This window comes from Astyanax mexicanus, chromosome 14 (assembly GCF_023375975.1).
Source record: "Astyanax mexicanus isolate ESR-SI-001 chromosome 14, AstMex3_surface, whole genome shotgun sequence".
Taxonomy (NCBI): Eukaryota; Metazoa; Chordata; class Actinopteri; order Characiformes; family Acestrorhamphidae; genus Astyanax; species Astyanax mexicanus.
In genome coordinates this window covers 42,702,801-42,723,482 of record NC_064421.1, presented here as the reverse complement: position 1 = coordinate 42,723,482, position 20,682 = coordinate 42,702,801, and the positions used below count along the sequence as shown (strand labels likewise).

The window sequence follows — 20,682 nt, the reverse complement described above, 5'->3', positions numbered from 1 at the left end:
CAAGACACAAGATGACAACACTAATGGCTAGGGCGGGGCTAGGGCAGAGACAGGACAATAACAAAACAATGCCATGTGCTCAAAAAAGCACATGGCTGGGAACACAAGACAGGAAAACAGGGCAGGAGCACAGAAAACCAAAAGAGAGAAAAACACAGGACAGACACAGGCTAATATGTGACAATATGCATCTCACAGAACCTAAATTAGACCAACAAAAAAAAAAAAATACATTTATTACAGTTCATGTACATGTATGTTTAAATGGGTTTTTAAAAGGCTAATTTTCAAGTTTGGTTTGTATTCTATAAAAATGGGTTGCGACTTTAACGACCATAAGAAAATGTCCTGAGTCCTGCGCTGATATCAGTTGAGAACCCCTGCTGTTGTCTACTGTAGGCTGCCAGTGCCAGTGTGTGATGATGTGCATCACAAGTGGTGTTTTTATACAGTTAATTTCAATATCAAAATTGAATTGTATTGACTGAAATAAAACTATATAAATATAATATATATATATATATATATATATATATATATATATATATATATATATATTACTAATATTATCAGAACAATTTTAACACTCAATTCAGATATGGCCAACATTTATATCACAATATATATATATATATATATATATATATATATATATATATATATATATATATATATATATTGTGATATAAATGTTGGCCATATCTGAATTGAGTGTTAAAATTGTTCTGATAATATTAGTAAAATCTAGGAAAAGTTTTTTTTGTATTGGCTTCCACTGACAGGGTAGAAGGGAGGGGCCCTTGTTGAACATAAAGCAGAATTAGGCAGTAAAACTGAACAGCCTGCAGAAACTCGTGAGTTTTGTGAAAAGAAAGTGAGAAAGAACGACGGAGGATTCACATTTCGCAGTGTTTCATTCGGATGGAACACACAATGAAAAACAGGTAAGGTACAGAATACCTGTTCCCTCATGAAAACTGCAGGCCTGTCTCCTTTAATCATTTAATAATATTTTCTATAGCAAAAACAAATCTAGCAGACTTTCATATTACTACACTGAGCCAGGTGTTACAGCAACCACTAGTAACACATTAACAAGATCCAGGTTCAACATCCAGTCTTCTCCTTATCAATGTTATTCTTCCACTTCTTTTGTCTTTATTCATTTCCTCTAAAATACTACAATAAGATTCTGTCCTTTTAAATTCGAAACTTCTGTCAAATTCAAACATTAATATGTAAGCTCATTCAAGGTTTGATGTGAAGAAATGTATATATATATATATATATAAATTATTTTATGCCAAATCTTAGGTTTAATAAACAATAAGGAACTACCCAGCACACAATTTTTAGTTAGCAGAACGTTTTCTGAACGTTACAGGTGCCATTAACGTTCTTAGAACATTCAATCAATTCCAAGTTTTAATTTAACTTGATTTAACAATTTATTAATGTTGCTGCAGCATCATTTGCATATTTTAATTTTTAGTTTTGGGAATGTACCTTTTAACATTTCCATAATTTTAGTGTTTATCTAGCTAGGAATATTATGTGAAAATATCAACATTTTTGAATATGGTGAACGATATTATACAAATTAATATAAATGTTAATATTAATATATAATAATAATATATAAATATTGTGCCATTTCACCCACCCCTAATTATCACATTACTTTTTTTACTGATTTTAGCAAAAACTAAATTTAATAATATAAATAAATATATAATTATATATATAAAAACAATATCACAATATATATATATATATATATATATATATATATATATATATATATATATATATATATATATATATATATATATATATTGTGATATTGTTTTAGTGCCATATCGCCCACCCCTAGTTCCTGGAGCATTATTTACAGGTTACAGGCAAATTTTAATGGAACCTTTTCTAAAAAAACATTGCTACATGTTCTCATATTGTTTGCTGATAGCTGGTTAGGAGCTAGAAATGACTCCATAACCAAACGAATGGTGTTCTTAATGAATATTAGGATATGTGTAGACTTTTTGCCATGTCTGCAGAGCCCCATGGTTTAGTTGAACATCATTTATAAGGTTAAATAACAGTTTAAAAATGTTAAAGGTGTTTTTTTTTAAATAATTTAGATATTTTAAATATTCAGAATTTCCTGTCCTTATAATGTGCAAAACCCTTTTAACATCAGTGACATCAAAATCATGTTTAATTAATTAAATGATACATGATAATGACGACAAACTTTTATTGAATATCCCAACTTTATTAACCCTCAGCTTTCGAAAATACAGCACTTTTAGACAAAGCTCCCAACAGGCTTACAATGCTAGTGATAGGGACCTAGAGTTTCCCATGCAAAGAAATCTATAAAGCCATTTTTACACTATCAACAAACTCAAAGTACCTCCACACTTGGTAGAATTCAGAAGTCACTGGCATCTAAAATGAGGCACTAAAACTGGTAGTTTATTGAAAACCCTGTTTACACAGGCAGTACCTTCAGGCTGGTCTCAGACCAACTGCCATCTCGAAATTAAGTCGACTGATTAGCACAAATGAAAAGTTAGAATAGGGGAAGAGATTGCAAAATTAATTCTGTGTAAAAGCACCTATATTATAGATATATATATATATTTAAGCTTTTCCACAGAGTTAATTTTGCAATCTGTTCCTCTATCCTGCCTTTATCCTGTCTTTTATCCTGTTTGTGCTCATAAGTCGACTTATCATGACTTAATTTTATTATTACGGCATTTATTACGGAACTACCGAAAGGTCTTGTGTGTAAAAACAATGTTTTTATAAACTCGCTGTGCTCTACTCAGTTCTCAGTACCTCGTTATAAATATATCTGGCTCCTCAGAATTCTACCAATACCAGTTTGGAGCTACTTTGAGCTCATTAATAGTTTAAAATGAGCTATTTAATAAAAGTGCTGTTTTTCGAAAAGCAGGATAAATGGAGGTGGGCAACTTGACAAAACAATCTGAGTCCATCAACCTGAGTCTATGGAAGCCCATTTCCGCCACCTGAAGAAAAAAAACGTCCTCAACTAAGTCATAATTATGAGATAGAAAAGTCATAACTATGAGATAGAAAAGTCATAATTATGAGATACTAAGTCATAATTATGAGATACTAAGTCATAATTATGAGATAGAAAGTCATAATTATGAGATGACTTTTTTTCTCATAAATATGACTTACTATCTCATAATTATGACTTTTTTATCTCATAATTATGACTTACTATCTCATAATTATGACTTACTATCCCATAATTATGACTTTTCTATCTCATAATTATGACTTAGTTGAGAACGTTTTTTTTTTCTTCAGGTGGCGGAAATGGGCTTCCATATGAGTCCATCTCACACCGGATTTCTCAAAAAGGCTAGGTGCAGGGTGCTTATGGAGAATTCCCACAGCGATAATGACTGCAGTGTTTTTTCAGAGCATTAAGAAAAGTCTAACTGTGTAGAGTATTTTTTTTCTCTCCACCCAAATTCGTACTCGCCTGAAAACGGGTGTGTGTAAATAGACTAATCCGGTTTGGTATGCTAATCACAGCATGGTGCAACACAGGCGCTGTACAGTACTGCATCAATGCAGCCAGTTAATCTTTAACACACTTATTCCAGTTACCATAATTACATCTGTTATATGAAAAGGGAGTTTTACAGTATTACCTGTAATGGAAATGCTTAATTTTTGCTTCAGAGACATTACAGGCTGGATAAACTGTCATAAATCTGAACATGCAAATCTCTCCAAGTTGATTGGCCAATGCTTTGGGGGAGCCTTTCAGCGGAAACTCCAAAGACTCTGAAAGTTCTGTTCAGTAGAGAATGGACGTCTAGCTTAACAGAGCTGTTCAGAGCAGTTTAGTGGAGCAGCCTTGGATCCTGACCTCTTGAACTTACCTGTAGTAACCTGAGGTATTGCATCACTGCAGGTGAGCCTGTTTTATCTCTTTCTCAATCTCTTTTTAGAGGCAGTGCAATCTGTGTGTAGCTGTCTTAAATAAGAAGGTATACGTATGCAATTTAGCTTAATCCTGATGAATGAAACTCGCAGACTGATAGAATGACTTATTAGTGCCTGTTCCATCATACATACATACATACATACATACATACACCGTGAAATAAAGCAGTTGAACCTGAGCTATGTTGGATTGTTTTGGCTTTGTTGTGACCAAATTGTGTAGAATATGCACTTTTAAAAATAAATATTTTAGGAGTACCACAGAAAAAAATGACGTGTAAGCTTATTGTTTATCCACCTCCTAATTATTATAGTGTATTTATAGTGTTTTATTTAAAGTTGCTATTTTGTTGGTATGTAATATTATGTGACAGAAAAAATACAGTATATTTTAGGTTCAGAGTTCAGTACAACTTGGCTGAATGTAAATTGCTTTGCTACTGCTTTTATTACAACAAAGACTTCTTCTTTTCATGCAGTTCAAACAAATGTTCTCTCCTTTTTTAAACTCCCTTTTTTTAAACTGTAGTGTAGACTAAATCCAGACTCTTAATTTCTGAGCTCTGAATGAGTATAAGGTCCCAACAACTGCACGTCCCACACTAACAGTAAAAGAGCCGGCAGATTTATTCAGTTTAGCCTTTGAGTGTGTCTGAATGGATGTGTCTACTATTTTCAGTGGTCAAAGGTGGAACTCAGTCTGAGCCTTGCCCAATCACGCCACAGCTGCGCCCAGCAGTAGACTCTACCTCCTACAGTCTAATGTCTGCTGAGAAGTTAACGCTGTGTACTATTAAATTAGGCTTTAATAAATTATTTAATAGAACGAGGAATGGAAGGATGGGTTAAGACACAGACGCCTGTAGTAAAGAGTTAATACAGGGTGAAGGATCAGGACAAAACAACATCACATGCTGGTGTTCTGTTCTGCTCAGAAATCTCCAGACTTTGACTTGTGTTTAAAGTTGTGACGGATGCAGGCGGACAAGAAATATTCTTTTGAACTGTTATGAATCAAGTTAATGACTCATTTTGAATGCTAGGTGTTTCATTAATATACAGGATTTGTATAAAAAGTAATACATTCAAAGAGGTGTTATAAAAGGTGTTATAAGTAAAAGATTTCAAATTGATATTTTTTTTTCTTCTGAGAAAGTGAGAAAACCACAGATGTACCATATACCAATGTAATTTCTTGACTCCTTGATTGATTTTACTAGTAAATTTACATTTATAAAATGTTTTATTGGAACCCTAGGTTTGCTGAATCTAGGGGGCACCATGTGTGATTACAAACCCTCATGTATGCTATTCACATATCATTTTTAGTTCTAAATATTTGGGTGTTTGCAACAGCCATTTCAGTTTGATATATCTAATAACTGATGGACACAGTAATATTTCAGGATTGAAATGAGGTTTATTGTACTAACAGAAAATGTGCAATATGCATTAAACCAAAATTTGACCGGTGCAAAAGTATGGGCACCCTTATCATTTTATTGATTTGAAAACTCCTAACTCCTAACTACAGGTGTATCAAATCATGAGTAAAGGTATTTAAGGTGGCCAATTGCAAGTTGTTCCCCTATTTGAATCTCCTCTGAAGAGTGGCATCATGGGCTCATCAAAACAGCTCTCAAATTATCTTAAAACAAAGATTGTTCAACATAGTTGTTCGGGGGGAGGATACAAAAAGTTGTCTCAGAGATTTAACCTGTCAGTTTCCACTGTGAGGAACATAGTAAGGACATAGTAAGGACATTTTCTGTTAGTACAATAAACCTCATTTCAATCCTGAAATATTACTGTGTCCATCAGTTATTAGATATATCAAACTGAAATGGCTGTTGCAAACACCCAAATATTTAGAACTAAAAATTATTAAGATTAATAGGGGTGCCCAAACTTTTTCATATGACTGTACTTGTATATACTTGCAAATAACCTGTTGATGGTTCTCCAGCACATGTTGTTGTATGATTGAAAGACATGAAGATTGATTTTACAGGTAAGCATGAAGTTTGAGAACATTCTGACTGAGACAGATGGGTTCGGGCGCTACCAGATTGCGATACTTGCTCTGCTGGTGTTTCCACGCATGACCCTCCCAGGTCACTTCCTGCTGAACAACTTCATTGGCGCCATCCCCTCCCACCACTGTGATTTCAGCTCTCTGGACACTTATGGTATTTTTGAGAATTTGACTCAGGAGCAGAGACTGACTGTCAGTATTCCTCAACACGAAGATGGAACCTTCGCTTCCTGTCACATGTTTTCAGAAGCTCAGTTCCACCTGCTGACAAATACTTCGAACACTACAGAGCTTCCTGTGGTCCGCTGTCAGGATGGATGGCACTTTGACCACAGCACTTTTAAATCAACGCTGGCCACCCAGGTAGTATCTACGCTTTTGATTGTGTTATATTGTGCATATATATATATATATATATATATATATATATTAAAGTAAGCTATCTGCCATGTGTCTGTCTGTTTAATTTCTCTCCAGTTTGATCTGGTTTGTGACACCAAGGGACTGAACAAAGCCTCGGCCACCATTTTCTTCACCGGCGTCATGTTTGGGGCTGTGTTCTTTGGTGTTATGAGTGACAAGTAAGACAATTCCACTACTGAACTTTGCTGAAAATCTTTTTTTATGGAGCAAATTTGTATAATTGTCATTGTCACACAAAAAAAGATGTTTATCTTTTTATTTTTTTACATAATCTTAATTTGGGGGTTTGGGCGCCTGACACTTTGGCTTAAACTCCACCCTCTTTGACTAGGTCTGCCTAACAACATTGATTGGCTCAACGAGAGTACATTATAATATACAGCCGATGGATTGGCAAGTGTGAGAAATACCATGTCTCGCTGAGGTGCGTGTGTCACACGCTCAAAGCGTGAGACTTGAGAACACTGCTCAGAACCTTTAAAAGAGCTGTCGGTAACTACATGCCAGGGTTCTGACCTTCATAACTGCAAAGCAGAGTAATGTACAAGGACTCGAGTGAACTATAGCCATAATCCACATATCATATCAAACCACCAAACATACCCAATACAACCAGCACAGTGCCATCCATCTGTTATCAGGCAGATTAGAAATGAATTCTTTAAAAAAAAAAAACAAGTAACAACGCCAGTAAACTGTTATCCAGAGTCCCCAGGACCGGTCATATAAATCAAAAGAAAATCCAATTTTGTTATTTTATGTGGACTTTTGTCACAAGTCAACTTTTGATCTCTTTTTCAAGCATGCTAATCAGAGCTGGTATTCAGAGCTTCCAAATGTCCGGATGTTAGAATTGCTCGATTTTATAGTAAAGAATGAAAAAAAAAAAAAAAACATGTTGGGTGCCATAAGCTTGAGTAATCCATTCTTCCCTTCATCTGTGCAAATATACTAATACTGCTGGCAGGAACACAACCCCAAACAGTGTTCTCAAGTCTCACACTTTGAGCGTGTGACACACGCACCCCAGCGAGTTCACACGCTCACACGCCACACATGGTATTTCTCACGCTTGCCAATCCATCGGCTGCATATTATAATGTACTCTCGTTGAGCCAATCAGAATATAGATCGCTCTGTTGTTAGGCAGACCTAGTCAAAGAGGGTGGAGTGTCAGGCGCGAAGAACTGTCCGATTCGAAAGTTCTGAAACATAATGTCGGTGAACAACTGAAGAAGAACTTCGCACCAACCCCACCCACCCATATTTGTTTAATTTTCAATATTCAGCAGCTACCCATGGTTGATTGTTGGACTACGGGTAAAGAGTGTGTGTGTGCGTGTGTGTGTGTGTGTGTGTGTGTGTGTTTGTGCAGGTATGGCCGCAGGAGCATGCTGTTGCTCTCTTATATCACATCTATAGTCTTCAGTGTGGCCAGTGCCTTCTCTACAAGCTTCCCCATGTTTGCAACATTTCGTTTTCTGACTGGCTTCAGCCTGGCTGGAATCAGCATAATATCCATCGTCCTCAGTGAGTATCGCTCTCACTTCACACTGATTCATCTCACACTGACTTCCCTCTAAAACTTTATCCAAAAGAGGATACATTTGGGCCAAGCTCAATTTTCAGCAAAAATGTTTTTTTATTACAATCTAAAAAATGACAACATAATGAATACCTCCTTGTTTCTACACCCATTATCCACCTTTTTCAGCTCCACTGATCACATAGGACACTTTGTAGTTCTATAATAATTACAGACTGTATTCCTGTATCTCAGGGGTGTCCAAACTACGGCCCGCGAGCCATTTGCTGCCCGTTTCCTTTTTTGGAGCGGCCCGCGAGGTATTTTAGAAATAGAATGAAAGTTGGCCCGCTGTTAAGCAGGTTTTTATAAAGTGAGATTCAAAGTTTAAACGCTAGGTGTCAGAAACAGGCGGCGAGAGTGAAGTTGTAGCGTGAATAACATGCCAAAGAGTCTAAAAGCGGAGAGAGTGTTCAGTTGTAGCACAGAAAAACGGGCCAAAGAGTCTAAAAGCGGAGAGAGTGTTCAGTTGTAGCACAGAAAAACGGGCCAAAGAGTCTAAAAGCGGAGAGGGTGAAATTGTAGCGCAGAAAAACGGGCCAAAGAGTCTAAAATCGGAGAGGGTGCTCAGTTGTAGTGCAGAAAAACGGGCCAAAGAGTCTAAAAGCGGAGAGGGTGAAATTGTAGCGCAGAAAAACGGGCCAAAGAGTCTAAAATCGGAGAGGGTGCTCAGTTGTAGTGCAGAAAAACGGGCCAAAGAGTCTAAAAGTTGCCGTAATTAAGGAGTTTAATATTTAGAGACATCATAAAATGAAACATCAATTTTAAAATTCTTAGTTTACACAACACTGTCAAAGATAAAATAGTAGGTCAAGTAAAATGGTGTGTAAAAGTAATCAGGAAAATTTATTATTTAAAGTGGTATATTTCATTATTTGTCTTATTACAGAGTCTGTGGCCCACGACTTCAAATATATTTCTCCTTCTGGCCCTCAACAAAAAAAGTTTGGACACCCCTGCTGTATCTGTTTCTCTAAATACTTTATAATTACACTCCTTTAACCCTGTTCCTCAATACTCAGGACCCTACAGGAGAGAAAACCACCACAGAACAGCTATTATTATTTGGGTGTTGAATCATTATTCTCAGCACTGCAATGAGTAGCACTGATTAGCATGGTGGTGGTGTATGAGGTGACAGTGTGTGTTGTGCTGGTTGTACAAGTGGATCAGATACAGCAGTGCTGCTGGAGTTTTTAAACTCTGTGTTTAATCACTTACTGTCTTCCTAAAGTCAGAGTTTGTGTTTGTCATCTTCTAATCAATGGTCGCAGGGTGTTGCCCACAGGACGCTGTTGGTGGCTTGTTCTTAGTCCAGCAGTGAAATTGAGGTGTTTAAAAACTCCAGCAGCACTGCTTTATCTGATCCACCAACACCTCATACACCACCACCATGCTAATCAGTGTTACTGCAGTGCTGATAATAATGACTCACCACCCAAATAATAATAGCTGCTCTATCCTGAGTATTGAAGAACAGAATAAAAAGAGGATATTAATAAAGTATGTAAGTATATAGTATTCTAAGGTCATAGTATTGTACATTGTTGTTTTTTATACAATGTTGCTACAGTTATACATGAATAACATTTAATCATTGTGTGTTGTAGGTATTGAGTGGGTGGACATTGAGCACCGCACCTTTATAGGTGTGATTGGTAGCATGTTTTGGACAGTGGGCAACATGCTGCTCGGTGGCATCGCTTATCTTGTCACTGACTGGAGATTGCTGATCATCACAGTTACCTCCCCTCTGTTGCTCGCTGGAGCCACCTGGTGGTAAGGAAGTGGCACTGCAAAAATGTATGATTTCCTCACTTCATTTCCTCACATACTGTATATCTCTCACTTGCCCCTGTACTGGAAACCCCACAACTTGCTGGTGTACAATCACAGGCTGTGGCTTATCTACTGATGCTCAGACTGTGTTAGACACCCTGTGGCTATTCTTTATTAATTTCTAATTTTATATTTTATTAATTACCAAATCTGTGCATAAGGATTCCCCCATCACTAGGAGGGTAAAGACTTGCACATGCCTCCTCTAATATTTGTGAAGTCAGATTCTGTCTCTTTTCAAACTGATGCTAATGCGTATCTAAAACATTGGGTATCCAAAACACAAAGGCTACATTCACATTACCAGGCTGTAGTTTAACCTCACAACTTGCCATGCCATGACTTCTGTCACATATAAGTGTTGTTTTGCTTCTGCAGGTGGATTCCTGAGTCTGCTCGGTGGCTGATCGTCAATGGGCGGACAGATCGGGCCTATTCGTACCTGCAGAAGTGTGCCAGTGTTAATGGCAAAGAAGAGTTCACATCCAAAGTCAAACTAGAGGTGTGTGAACACTTGTGCTCTCAATTTTAATGTGTGAATGCATTAACATACACACACTTCTCCTGTTTATTCAACATTTTTCCTTTTCTACCTGGATTAATCATCTGTTCATCTGTATAAAAGTAGCTGAAGCTGAACATGGAGAAGATTCTCCATGATAGACTCTGCAACAGCTTCATCCACCAGGCAGTCAGACTTCTCAACGCACAGAGACAGAACTGAACCCCCACCCCACCCACCACTCACCCAACACACTCGCACAAAACTAAACTGTACACCCACCCCCTTTACACAAAACTAAACTGTACACCCCCCCCCCCCCCCCTTTACACTCACAAAGAACTGAACTTCACCCACACACACACCCAGTCAGCACACAGAGGCTGACATGACTTTATTTGCTGCACTCTTAAAAACTATAAACTCTACCTCAGTAACTACTGTGATTATATATGTTCTATATGTTACAGTATGTCACACATCTCTGCACCTTATCCCCACTATACACTTTATTATACCGTATCGGTACTGCACTGTCCTGTCTTTAAATTGTCTCGTCTTTTGTATTTATTGTATTTATTGTTATTTAGTGTTATAATTTTATAATTTTATGTTGCACTGTCGTCACTCCTGCACTTTATGTTGTCTATTGCTTGTGGTTCTATGTTGCACCATTGTTCCGGAGGAACGTAATTTCATCACACTGTGTACCTGTACTCAGATGTAATGACAATAAAAGCCTCTTGACTTGACTCTTGATGTTTGAGGTGCACGCTGCATTACTATAAATTAAGAATGGGATGTTCATTTATATGCATCCAAAGGCAGACAAGCAAAATAGTGTAAATAGTTCTGTTAATATAGTGTTATTCATGCAGTATCTTTTAGTCTAATCTATATCTATTATTAATCTATTTTCTCTCTTTTACAGACCCTTTCATCTGTTGCAGAAGTAGATAACCACGGTCACAATTACACTTACTTTGATTTAATCAAAACTCCACGCTTAAGAAGGCTGACCCTCTTCACAGGCATAGTGTGGTAAGCTCCCTGTCTCCACCCTGTAACTCTGTAATCTCTCCTTCCTGTATCCACTTGTCAAAGAGGAGGCATGACCTTTTATTGCAAGCATATATATATGTATGCTATTTTAATAAAATTTCATATATGAATTAAATTTATATGTCTTACATATATATATATATATATATATATATATTTGGGCTGTAAATGTAAGTGTTACCGCACAGAATTAATTTGGAATGAGTAACACGTTATTATTTTTTTAACACAATTAATTAGCCCAACAAGTTTAAGCCGATCTTCCACCGTAATCTGCCCCGCAGATTTTTTTTTGGATCAATTTGCCTGTGGTGACAACGCGGTCTTGGTCTGACGCAGCTATCAAATATACTTATTTTTAATCGAGCTAAACTGCTGATAAGGCGCAGATTAATCTGATATATTAGCCAGATAGTACACTGCTATGAACAAACACTGTTTTTGCTGCTTTCTGCTGTTTACACACTAAGAGCATTGCATGTGCTTCGTTTACTACATCAGCACTGCACATCTTATTGAAAACACTGTGACACTTTGAAAGCCCAGTGGAAAATTTTCAGCATTCTGTGTTAAAGCAGCTTCACACAGCACAGATATACACACTGGAATACAGAATCTTTTTTTTTACTATATTTTATTTTCTTGCTCCTGCGCCAGACAGTTTTGACCAATCAGAGGAGACAATGTGCTTGCTTGGTTTATTGGTGCACATTTTGGTTCATTTAGGTTTATGCCTGTGTAAAACCAAATCAAACAGAGGAAGAAACGCTTTAACCCTTGTGTGGTGTTCATATTTTTGTTACTCGTTTACTTTGTTACTTGTATTTAATTCAGCAAAATTAAGCAATTCTACATTAAAATGCTTTACACATGCTTGCTTCACCTAAATTGCAAGCAATATAAACAGCTTACATGGTTAATATTTGCCCTTTACCTTTCTTATGTTACATTTCTTTCAAAAAGTGACACTCCTTTTTTTATTAGTTTTTTTAATAAAATGTAAAAGAAAATGAATTAAACTCAAGATATGAGTAGAAAATTTGTTTAGTTTCAAATTTACAAATGAAGCAATGTTTATTAGCCCTTGGCCAAACATACTGTATGTAATATAAATGGTTGGGGGGGGGGGGTGTACAGTGTGTGTTTATCGAAAATGTGTCTTGATATATGTTTTTCACAAAAAATGAGCCAATGCCAATGAGTTTGAGTTAGAAAAAATATTTTTTTAGTATCATTTGATGAAAAATGAAAACGGGTCCCACAGACTGATCCGGACCATAGAAATCAACTACAGGTGTGAAAACACTCTTTTATACCCAGCTAATTAAGTTTTAATTAAGAAACCCTTACAACCAAGCTGATAATGTAAAAAAAGTTTCCTTTATCTAATTTATTTTGTATTCCAGCGCCCCATGCTGGTTTTATCTCGCCTAAAACATTTAAGTATACACTAGTATTTTAATTGACACCACTAATGTAATTATACTTTTTCATTTCTTAAATTACATCTTAAATTTAATTACATATTTCTCATAATTGCATTTCTATGTGGGTTTCTTTTGTTCCTGCAGGTACGGTGTGGCCTCCACATACTATGGCATCAGTTTAAACCTCAAAGGCTTTGGCCTGAACCTCTACCTGACCCACTTCATCTACAGCGCCATAGAAGCACCAGCTAAGTTCTTTATCTACTTCAGCCTGCAGAAGATTGGCAGAAGACCTAATCAAGTGGGCACATTGTTACTGACTGGAATCTGCATCTTCATCAACATTGTTGTGCCTAAAGGTGTGATTTTACCTTAACCCTTGTGCGGTGTTCATATTTTTGTTACTCGTTTACTTTGTTACTTGTATTTAATTCAGCAAAATTAAGCAATTCTACATTAAAATGCTTTACACATGCTCGCTTCACCTAAATTGCAAGCAATATAAACAGCTTACATGGTTAATATTTGCCCTTTACCTTTCTTATGTTACATTTCTTTCAAAAAGTGCTACTCTTTTTTTATTAGTTTTTTAATAAAATGTAAAAGAAAATGAATTAAACTCAAGATATGAGTAGAAAATTAGTTTAGTTTCAAATTTACAAATGAAGCAATGTTTATTAGCCCTTGGACAAACATACTGTATGTAATATAAATGTGTAGGGGGGGGGGGGTGTACAGTGAGTGTTTATCGAAAATGTGTTTGATATATGTTTTTCACAAAAAAATGAGCCAATGCCAATGAGTTTGAGTTAGAAAAAATATTTTTTTTGTATTATTTGATGAAAAATGAAAACGGGTCCCACAGACCTGAACACCACACAAGGGTTAATAGACAGTTGGGAACATTGTGTTACCATATGAAATTTGGTGGATTGGATTGGTTTGGGTGGATCTTATCATTATTTACAGTTATACTCTGTGTGTTTCTGTGTTTAGAATATTGGACGTTCCGCACCATTATAGCAGTGTTGGGTAAAGGGCTGTCTGAAGCTTCCTTTACCACAGTGTTCCTGTACACCACAGAGCTCTACCCTACAGTCTTACGGTCAGTAAATACAGGAAATAACAGACAAAAGGTCTCAGTACTAAATAAATAGACAACTTTTGGTTAATTTGAATGACAACAGCCACAACATTTAATCCCAGGGGTGAATAGTAACGGATTACAAGTATTGCTGTTACGTAATCGGAATGCATAAATTGAGTAACTGTAATTTGTTACAGTTACAGTGAAAAAAAATTATTAAATCATAAAAGAAAATAGCAAGGCCGGCATTACAGCTGAAAAAGAACATCTGTTTTTACAGTGTTGTGGAACACTGCTGCTGTTCAACATAACTTTTTTAATAACCCACATGATGTAAAACGTATTTTTTTTTTGTATTATACAATTTGTTCTATAAATGAATTTTATTTCAAAGGAGAAGTAATTAAAAATTAATCCAGAATGATCTGATTATGTGACGGTAATCCTTGAGATGCTACATTTACATTTTTGAACAATCACATTAAAGTAACCCTCCCAACCCTATTTTAAAAAATCTGGGTAAAATTAGATATTTATAATTGAAGTGTCCTGTGTGAGGACAAGTCTGAAAAAGTGTTCAATTAATATATTTTTTAAATGTTGTATATATAAAAAAATATATATATATATATATATATATACACATATATATATATATATATATATATATATGTATATATATATATATATATGTATATATATATATATATATACATATATATATATATATATATATATATATATATATATATATATACTTTAAACAGGCTTGAAAGCTTGGTAATCTTGATAATCTGAAAACAATATGAGCGCAATGATGTCACTACCTCAAAATGATGCTGTGGGAGAACTTGGGTCTAAATAGTGGACTGAGTGAAAATACACAAAAAATATACTATATAAAAAAAAATTGTACACAATTATAGAAAAAAATATACATGTGAAAAAAAGGTGTATTATTATGTTAATCAGCTAAACAGTGCAATATTACATTTTTACTTAATTTACACAAATGTGATGTGATGTCTAATATGTCTCAACACAAGCTTTAAATGGTAATTTTATTCATTTTAAGATTAACTGTACATGCTAAAACATGATAATCTATTACTTATTATTCAGTTTTATTTTAGTGATTATTGTACTCATAATATTAACCAGACTGTATGTCTTAGGGAGACATATGGTCTCTTGAGAAATTGCTAATTTCATAGTTTGAACAGTTGTTTTTCCTCTTCTCTCTAATGCACGGTGCAGGCAGAACGGGTTGGGCTACAACAGCTTCGTAGCTCGACTGGGCGCCTCAATCTCTCCCCTCATCATGTTACTGGAGGATGTGTGGCGCCTCCTCCCTCAGGTAGTCTTTGGCACAGTGGCCATCGTCTCCGGCCTGGTGGCATGCCTCCTCCAAGAAACCAACAACACTCGACTGCCTGAGACCATTGAGGACATTGAAAAAACAAGGTAACAGATTACTCAAATAAATACAAAAATAATGTTGTTGTACCCAGAAGGAAGTGCAGAAAGGACTGCAATGCTATTAAGCAGGAAGATAAATGTTACCAGTTAACAGAACCTGCCAGATGTCTCTTTATGGAGTTGTAGAGGATCCTAATGATGAGCTAGCTGCATTACATTGTGGTCAGTGCCAAGATGAATGGTTTGAATGGTTTTGGTAAATCTTGGCAAAAATAAAACTGAAATAAAAACACTAAACAGAAAATGCTAAATCTGTTTGCGGTTTCTTTTTCAAATCATGTGTGAAAATATTCTGACAAAAAACTAAATTAATTCACTTAATTTGCAATTTAAATTTTACTTGAGCTCGATTCTTATGTGACAAAAACTAAATTAAAATTAAAAAGGCTTTTTGCCATTTTATTTTCATTACCATATGGCTATTTCACAATTTAAAAAAAATAAAATAAAAGCTTCACTTTGACCTTTCCTTTTCTTGATAAACTACATAATACAGTAAATGTCAATGCTAAAATTAAAATGCAATGATAACGTTTTTATTTATTTTTCCTTGCAATAGGCTGCATGTCTTACAGAATTAAAATGAAAACACAAATAAGAAAAATCAAAAGCAAAGTGACAGTTTGTTATTCAGGCATCAAAATAAAAAAGCAAACGCAAAGGAAGATTGGCGCTATCTGCTGGTGATTTACTTTAGATTTTTTTTTTTCCGTTTTCAACTTTACCAGCATGTAAATACATGTAAATTAAGAGTGGGAAGGGCTACAACAGGGGTGTCAAATTAATTTTGGCTGAAGGCCACATTGGCATATTGACTGTCCCCTAAGGGCCAGATGTAACTTATAAATGTAATAAAATGTAACCAAATGTAATATAAAATGAATGTTATTACTCCTTAATGTTAAATAACTCTCAATATATTATTTATTCAATCAAACATAACAGTTGCATGGAAAAAATGTTTGCTTGTTGCTCTATTAACATAAATCCTTTTAATTTTTCATGTTATAAAATCCAAAAACTCCATCAATCAAGAACTAAACTATTCAAGTAAATAGAAATGACACAAAATACAAGCTATATTAACTTTTATCAAAACGTTTGATACTAAAAAGAGGCTTAATAAATATAAAATCAAAAATTGTGAGCTGCTAAGAACATGTGACAGATTTAGCATTTTGCAAAAAAAAATGATTGCAACCGCTTTGCATCAAACTAGATGATTAATTACAAAATCTGGACTTTATGGAATAAACATTTATATGTCTTAATTCCAGCTTCCCTCCGGCAGGGTTTCCACATCAGTGACTACACTGCCGTGTAGTGGCAGTAAGCCGTAACTTCGCAGGTAACACAATCGACAAGCATTGTGGGAAATGTAGTTTTTGGTCAAAGCACGCTTCTGACCTATTTATTATAGACACTAAGATATAACAAGCTCTCGTGGCCACATAAAAGGACACGGGCCTTGTGTTTGACACATGTGGGCTACTACTTAACTACAAAACTAAAATTAAATAGCAAATGAAATGATTTAATTAATTTTTAATTTTGTTATATTTTGTCATATTTGCATTTTCATTAGTGTTTTCATTTCGGTTTTATTTTTGGCAGGATTTACCACCCATAGGTATTGCTTTTTATTACAGGCACTTGGTTTAGATATGTCAGTAAGATCTTCCATCCAGTGGCTCTACCTTTTCTGAATGTACACTCTGGTGTGCTAATCCAACAGGACAAAGATTGTCCATATACTGTAGCAATCTCAAGAGCTTGCCTTTAAGATACAGATGTTATGCCTTGGCCAGCAAGATCAGACATGTTGTGTTACACAGTACTTCTGTATGGGTAGCTTAGTAAATATTAACCATATCAGTCTTAATCTTTCCTCATTTATTGTGCCTTGGTAACATTACAATCCAGTACTTTCTTCTGGGTGCAACTTAGACCTCCATCCCTGGAAGTCCCTGATATCTACACTGTTGTCTGTGTGTGTCTCTTCTCTACAGAAATCAATCTGCCACCACACAAGATCAGAGTGATATCCCACTGAAAACTGCAGCCCCTGCGGAAAAGGACCATTAACACTAACATGCCCACGCATAGCTCAATTTAAACTTTAACTTTCAGTGTGTTAATAAAAAAATGCCTTAATAAAAACTGACATTACTAACCTGTATGCTGTTCTTTTCTTATTTTTAGATAACAATATCTAAAAAATACAAATACCCACTATTTAATGCCATGCAAAATCTCCATCTTTGCTCTTAATGTGTCTGGTACCTGTTTAACACAGTGCCAACATTTTAACATGTACTTCAGAATGACTAAAAATAAACTCTTTTCACACTGACTTCTGCTGAAACTTGTTTTCAAAATAATTTTATTTTAATTGAATCACATTCTCTTCCCAATTTGGAGGGCCAGTTCCTTCACACACTCATCTGGACCCCTATCGCTAGAAATTTCCCCAACACTAGGAGGTTAATTAAGCATTAGCACAGGCCTCCTCTGATACTTGTGAAGTCAGACACCATCTCTTTTAAAACTGCCACTGATGCAGCATCACTGAGAGCTCCATCTACCCACCCAGAGAGATCATGGACAGTTGTGCTCCAGCTGCTGATGACAAGCAGCATGACTCGGGATTGGAACTGGCGATCCATGGATCATACCGGGAGCCGGACAAATTTCATTTAATTTGAGTCTAAACCAGGTTGCTCGGTCTAGGTTTACAGATAGATGCCAGAAAAATGTACTGCTTGCAAACCAGAAACTTACACAAACACGGCACAACTCAGGCTAACAGAAATGAACTAACTAACATGCAACTAAAGCAGAGTAGCATGACAGGGTCAAACAAAAAGACCTTCAAAAAGAGTTCAAACACTGAAACTGAGAGCCGAACACAAAAAGCACGACAGACAAAAACGAACACAGAGTATTTATACACAAGCACAGACAAGAGACACCTGGGGAACAGTGTTGTGCGTGAACGAGTTCAAAAGAACGCGTTTATTGAACACGCTCATTTTTTCGTGAACGTTGAACTGAACGCAACACATTTTTTAATAAAGAACTTGAATGTGAATTAGTTCACAGTATGTGTCATGAACGGCAGACATCACTGTAAATGAACGTTGGCTTGTTAATAACATACTGGCAACGACGAGGAGAGAGAAGAGCAACGACGCGGGGAGCGCGAGGGCGTGAGAGAGAGAGAGGAGCAACGATGCGGAGAGCGCAGAGCGTGAGGGCGAGAGAGAGAGGAGCAACGATGCGGAGAGCGCAGAGCGTGAGGGCGAGAGAGAGAGGAGCAACGATGCGGAGAGCGCAGAGCGTGAGGGCGAGAGAGATACAGAGAGACAGAGAGTGATACAGAGAGAGAGAGAGATACAGAGAGAGAGGGAGATCAATGACGGGAGTGAGAGAAAGCGCTGCAATAAAAAAAAATGGCTAGTGGAAGTGATGCAGGAGACAGACACCGATTCTCCTTATGAACATTTTCATCACCTGGTAAGAAACCCACAGTTGCAGAGTCATGAGCAAATGTCTACAATGAGCAGTTTCAAAGAACGTATAGTGATTTCTAGCTTGTAGTGTGAAATAAAAAGTATTTATTTATATCTCACGAATAAAGTTAAATAACCGGAACTTTGAACTAGTTCACAATTAAAATTGTGAACTTTGAATGTGAACTGTTCACTTTGAGCATGTATGAACTGAACTTGAACTTGTTCAGAAAAGCTGTGAACTGGCACAACACTGCTGGGGAGGTAACTAGGGGATGGGGTTCAAATAAGACAGGCGAGCCAAGGGTGGAGACAGGAAAATAACAAAACAAGGCCATGTCAAGGCCGCTAGCACAGGAGCAGAGTTGGCAGGCTTTTCTTTTTCTTTTCTCTTTCTTATGGATAATTCATATTTTGCCGGAATTTTGCAGGAATCACAAACCTGGCTGGCTACTGTCAGCAACTAGTGGGAGTTAACCTCTTGGAGGGGATTCTAATAACAGTGTTGTACTTTTTTTTGCACTGACTATCACAGAATTTAAAAGGGTGCTTACAGTTTGTCGTTGCATTTAATTCATAACCAGTCATTGTATGGGGGCCTCAGACCAGCTCTGGGCCCTAGGCAATTCATTGGTTGCTTGTCTTATTGCAACGGGCCTGCCCATTGTTTGATATAGTTACTTGGCAGCAGTGTTGAAGGCTGTAGGAGTGCTATTCACAGACAAACCAAGTCTCCCTGAAGCTGCGGGAGTCTCCCGCATTTCGGTAGTGGCTCCCTGATGCCCGCGAGTCACATATAATGTCCCGGAATTCAGAACGAGTGCCCCAAACGTGCACACAGGCCACAGACTTTTATTCTCTAATCGTGTGTGGGAAGGAGAGAGAGAAAACATAGAGGGTTCTGATTGGCCTGTTCTCTGCAAAGAGCCCGTGTGAACAGGCAGTGCTTTTCCCCCCTCCCAGACGGAACCTCCCTGAAATCAACTTTTGCAACTTGGGATGTCTGTATTCAGAGGGGCTTTGTTTTGACTAAATTCTGCCTAAATTGCTACTGCAATGGCTACAAATGCAGTCAAAATGCCATCAACAGCTTTAACATGATAGATTTACTAAACTCACCAAACTGTGCAGCCCTCTACCCCCTATTTTTAAATTAGGCCGTAAAGTGTGACCAAGCAACAGCAAGATCCTTGCAGGAACACATGGTTCCTCTCAGTTCTGTCTGTCTGATAAGACTGTAATCTTCAGTTTACTCTGTAAACTCTGTAACTCACTTTGCACTTTAACACTTTGAGTTAAATAGATTTGTTTATACTGGTTCTTCATTTTGAGTCACAAAGGACCTCTCTGGAAAAGATTAACACACAGTATCACAAACAGAGACATAAAAAAGAGACATATTTGCATACATTGTTCAGCAGCTGAAAGTTCTACATACAGGAACTGGTATGATGTCCGCATGACTTTTGCCATGACCCACGAAAGCTGATGAAAGCTGCACTGACCTGTGGGATATGTGTGTTGCCACTGTACTGCTAATGTATTTAATGGCATATTCCCAATACTTGCTTGACCCTTGTGATGTTAATTGCCCACACAACTTTGAAATTAGTCTGTGTAATCCACTGAGAATAGTGATAGAAGTTCTTACTATAAGGTCTTGCTCCAACTCTCTTAATTCACATCGTCTTGCCATGAGCACACTGGCCATTGTTCAATCTTTCTGACGTTA

General features: G+C 36.6%; 1 protein-coding gene across 1 annotated transcript; it reads left to right on the top strand.

Annotated features, from left to right (window-relative positions):
* Positions 1–3,422: 3,422 nt before the first annotated feature.
* LOC103028659 (solute carrier family 22 member 7) lies at positions 3,423–17,615 on the top strand. Its single transcript, XM_022672641.2, has 11 exons — positions 3,423–3,967; positions 6,011–6,397; positions 6,512–6,615; positions 7,833–7,987; positions 9,653–9,821; positions 10,260–10,383; positions 11,315–11,424; positions 13,017–13,231; positions 13,869–13,977; positions 15,217–15,423; positions 17,448–17,615. The coding sequence occupies exons 2-11, from the start codon at positions 6,017–6,019 to the stop codon at positions 17,521–17,523; spliced, it is 1,650 nt and encodes a 549-aa protein (XP_022528362.2). The 5' UTR covers positions 3,423–3,967; positions 6,011–6,016; the 3' UTR covers positions 17,524–17,615.
* Positions 17,616–20,682: the final 3,067 nt, after the last annotated feature.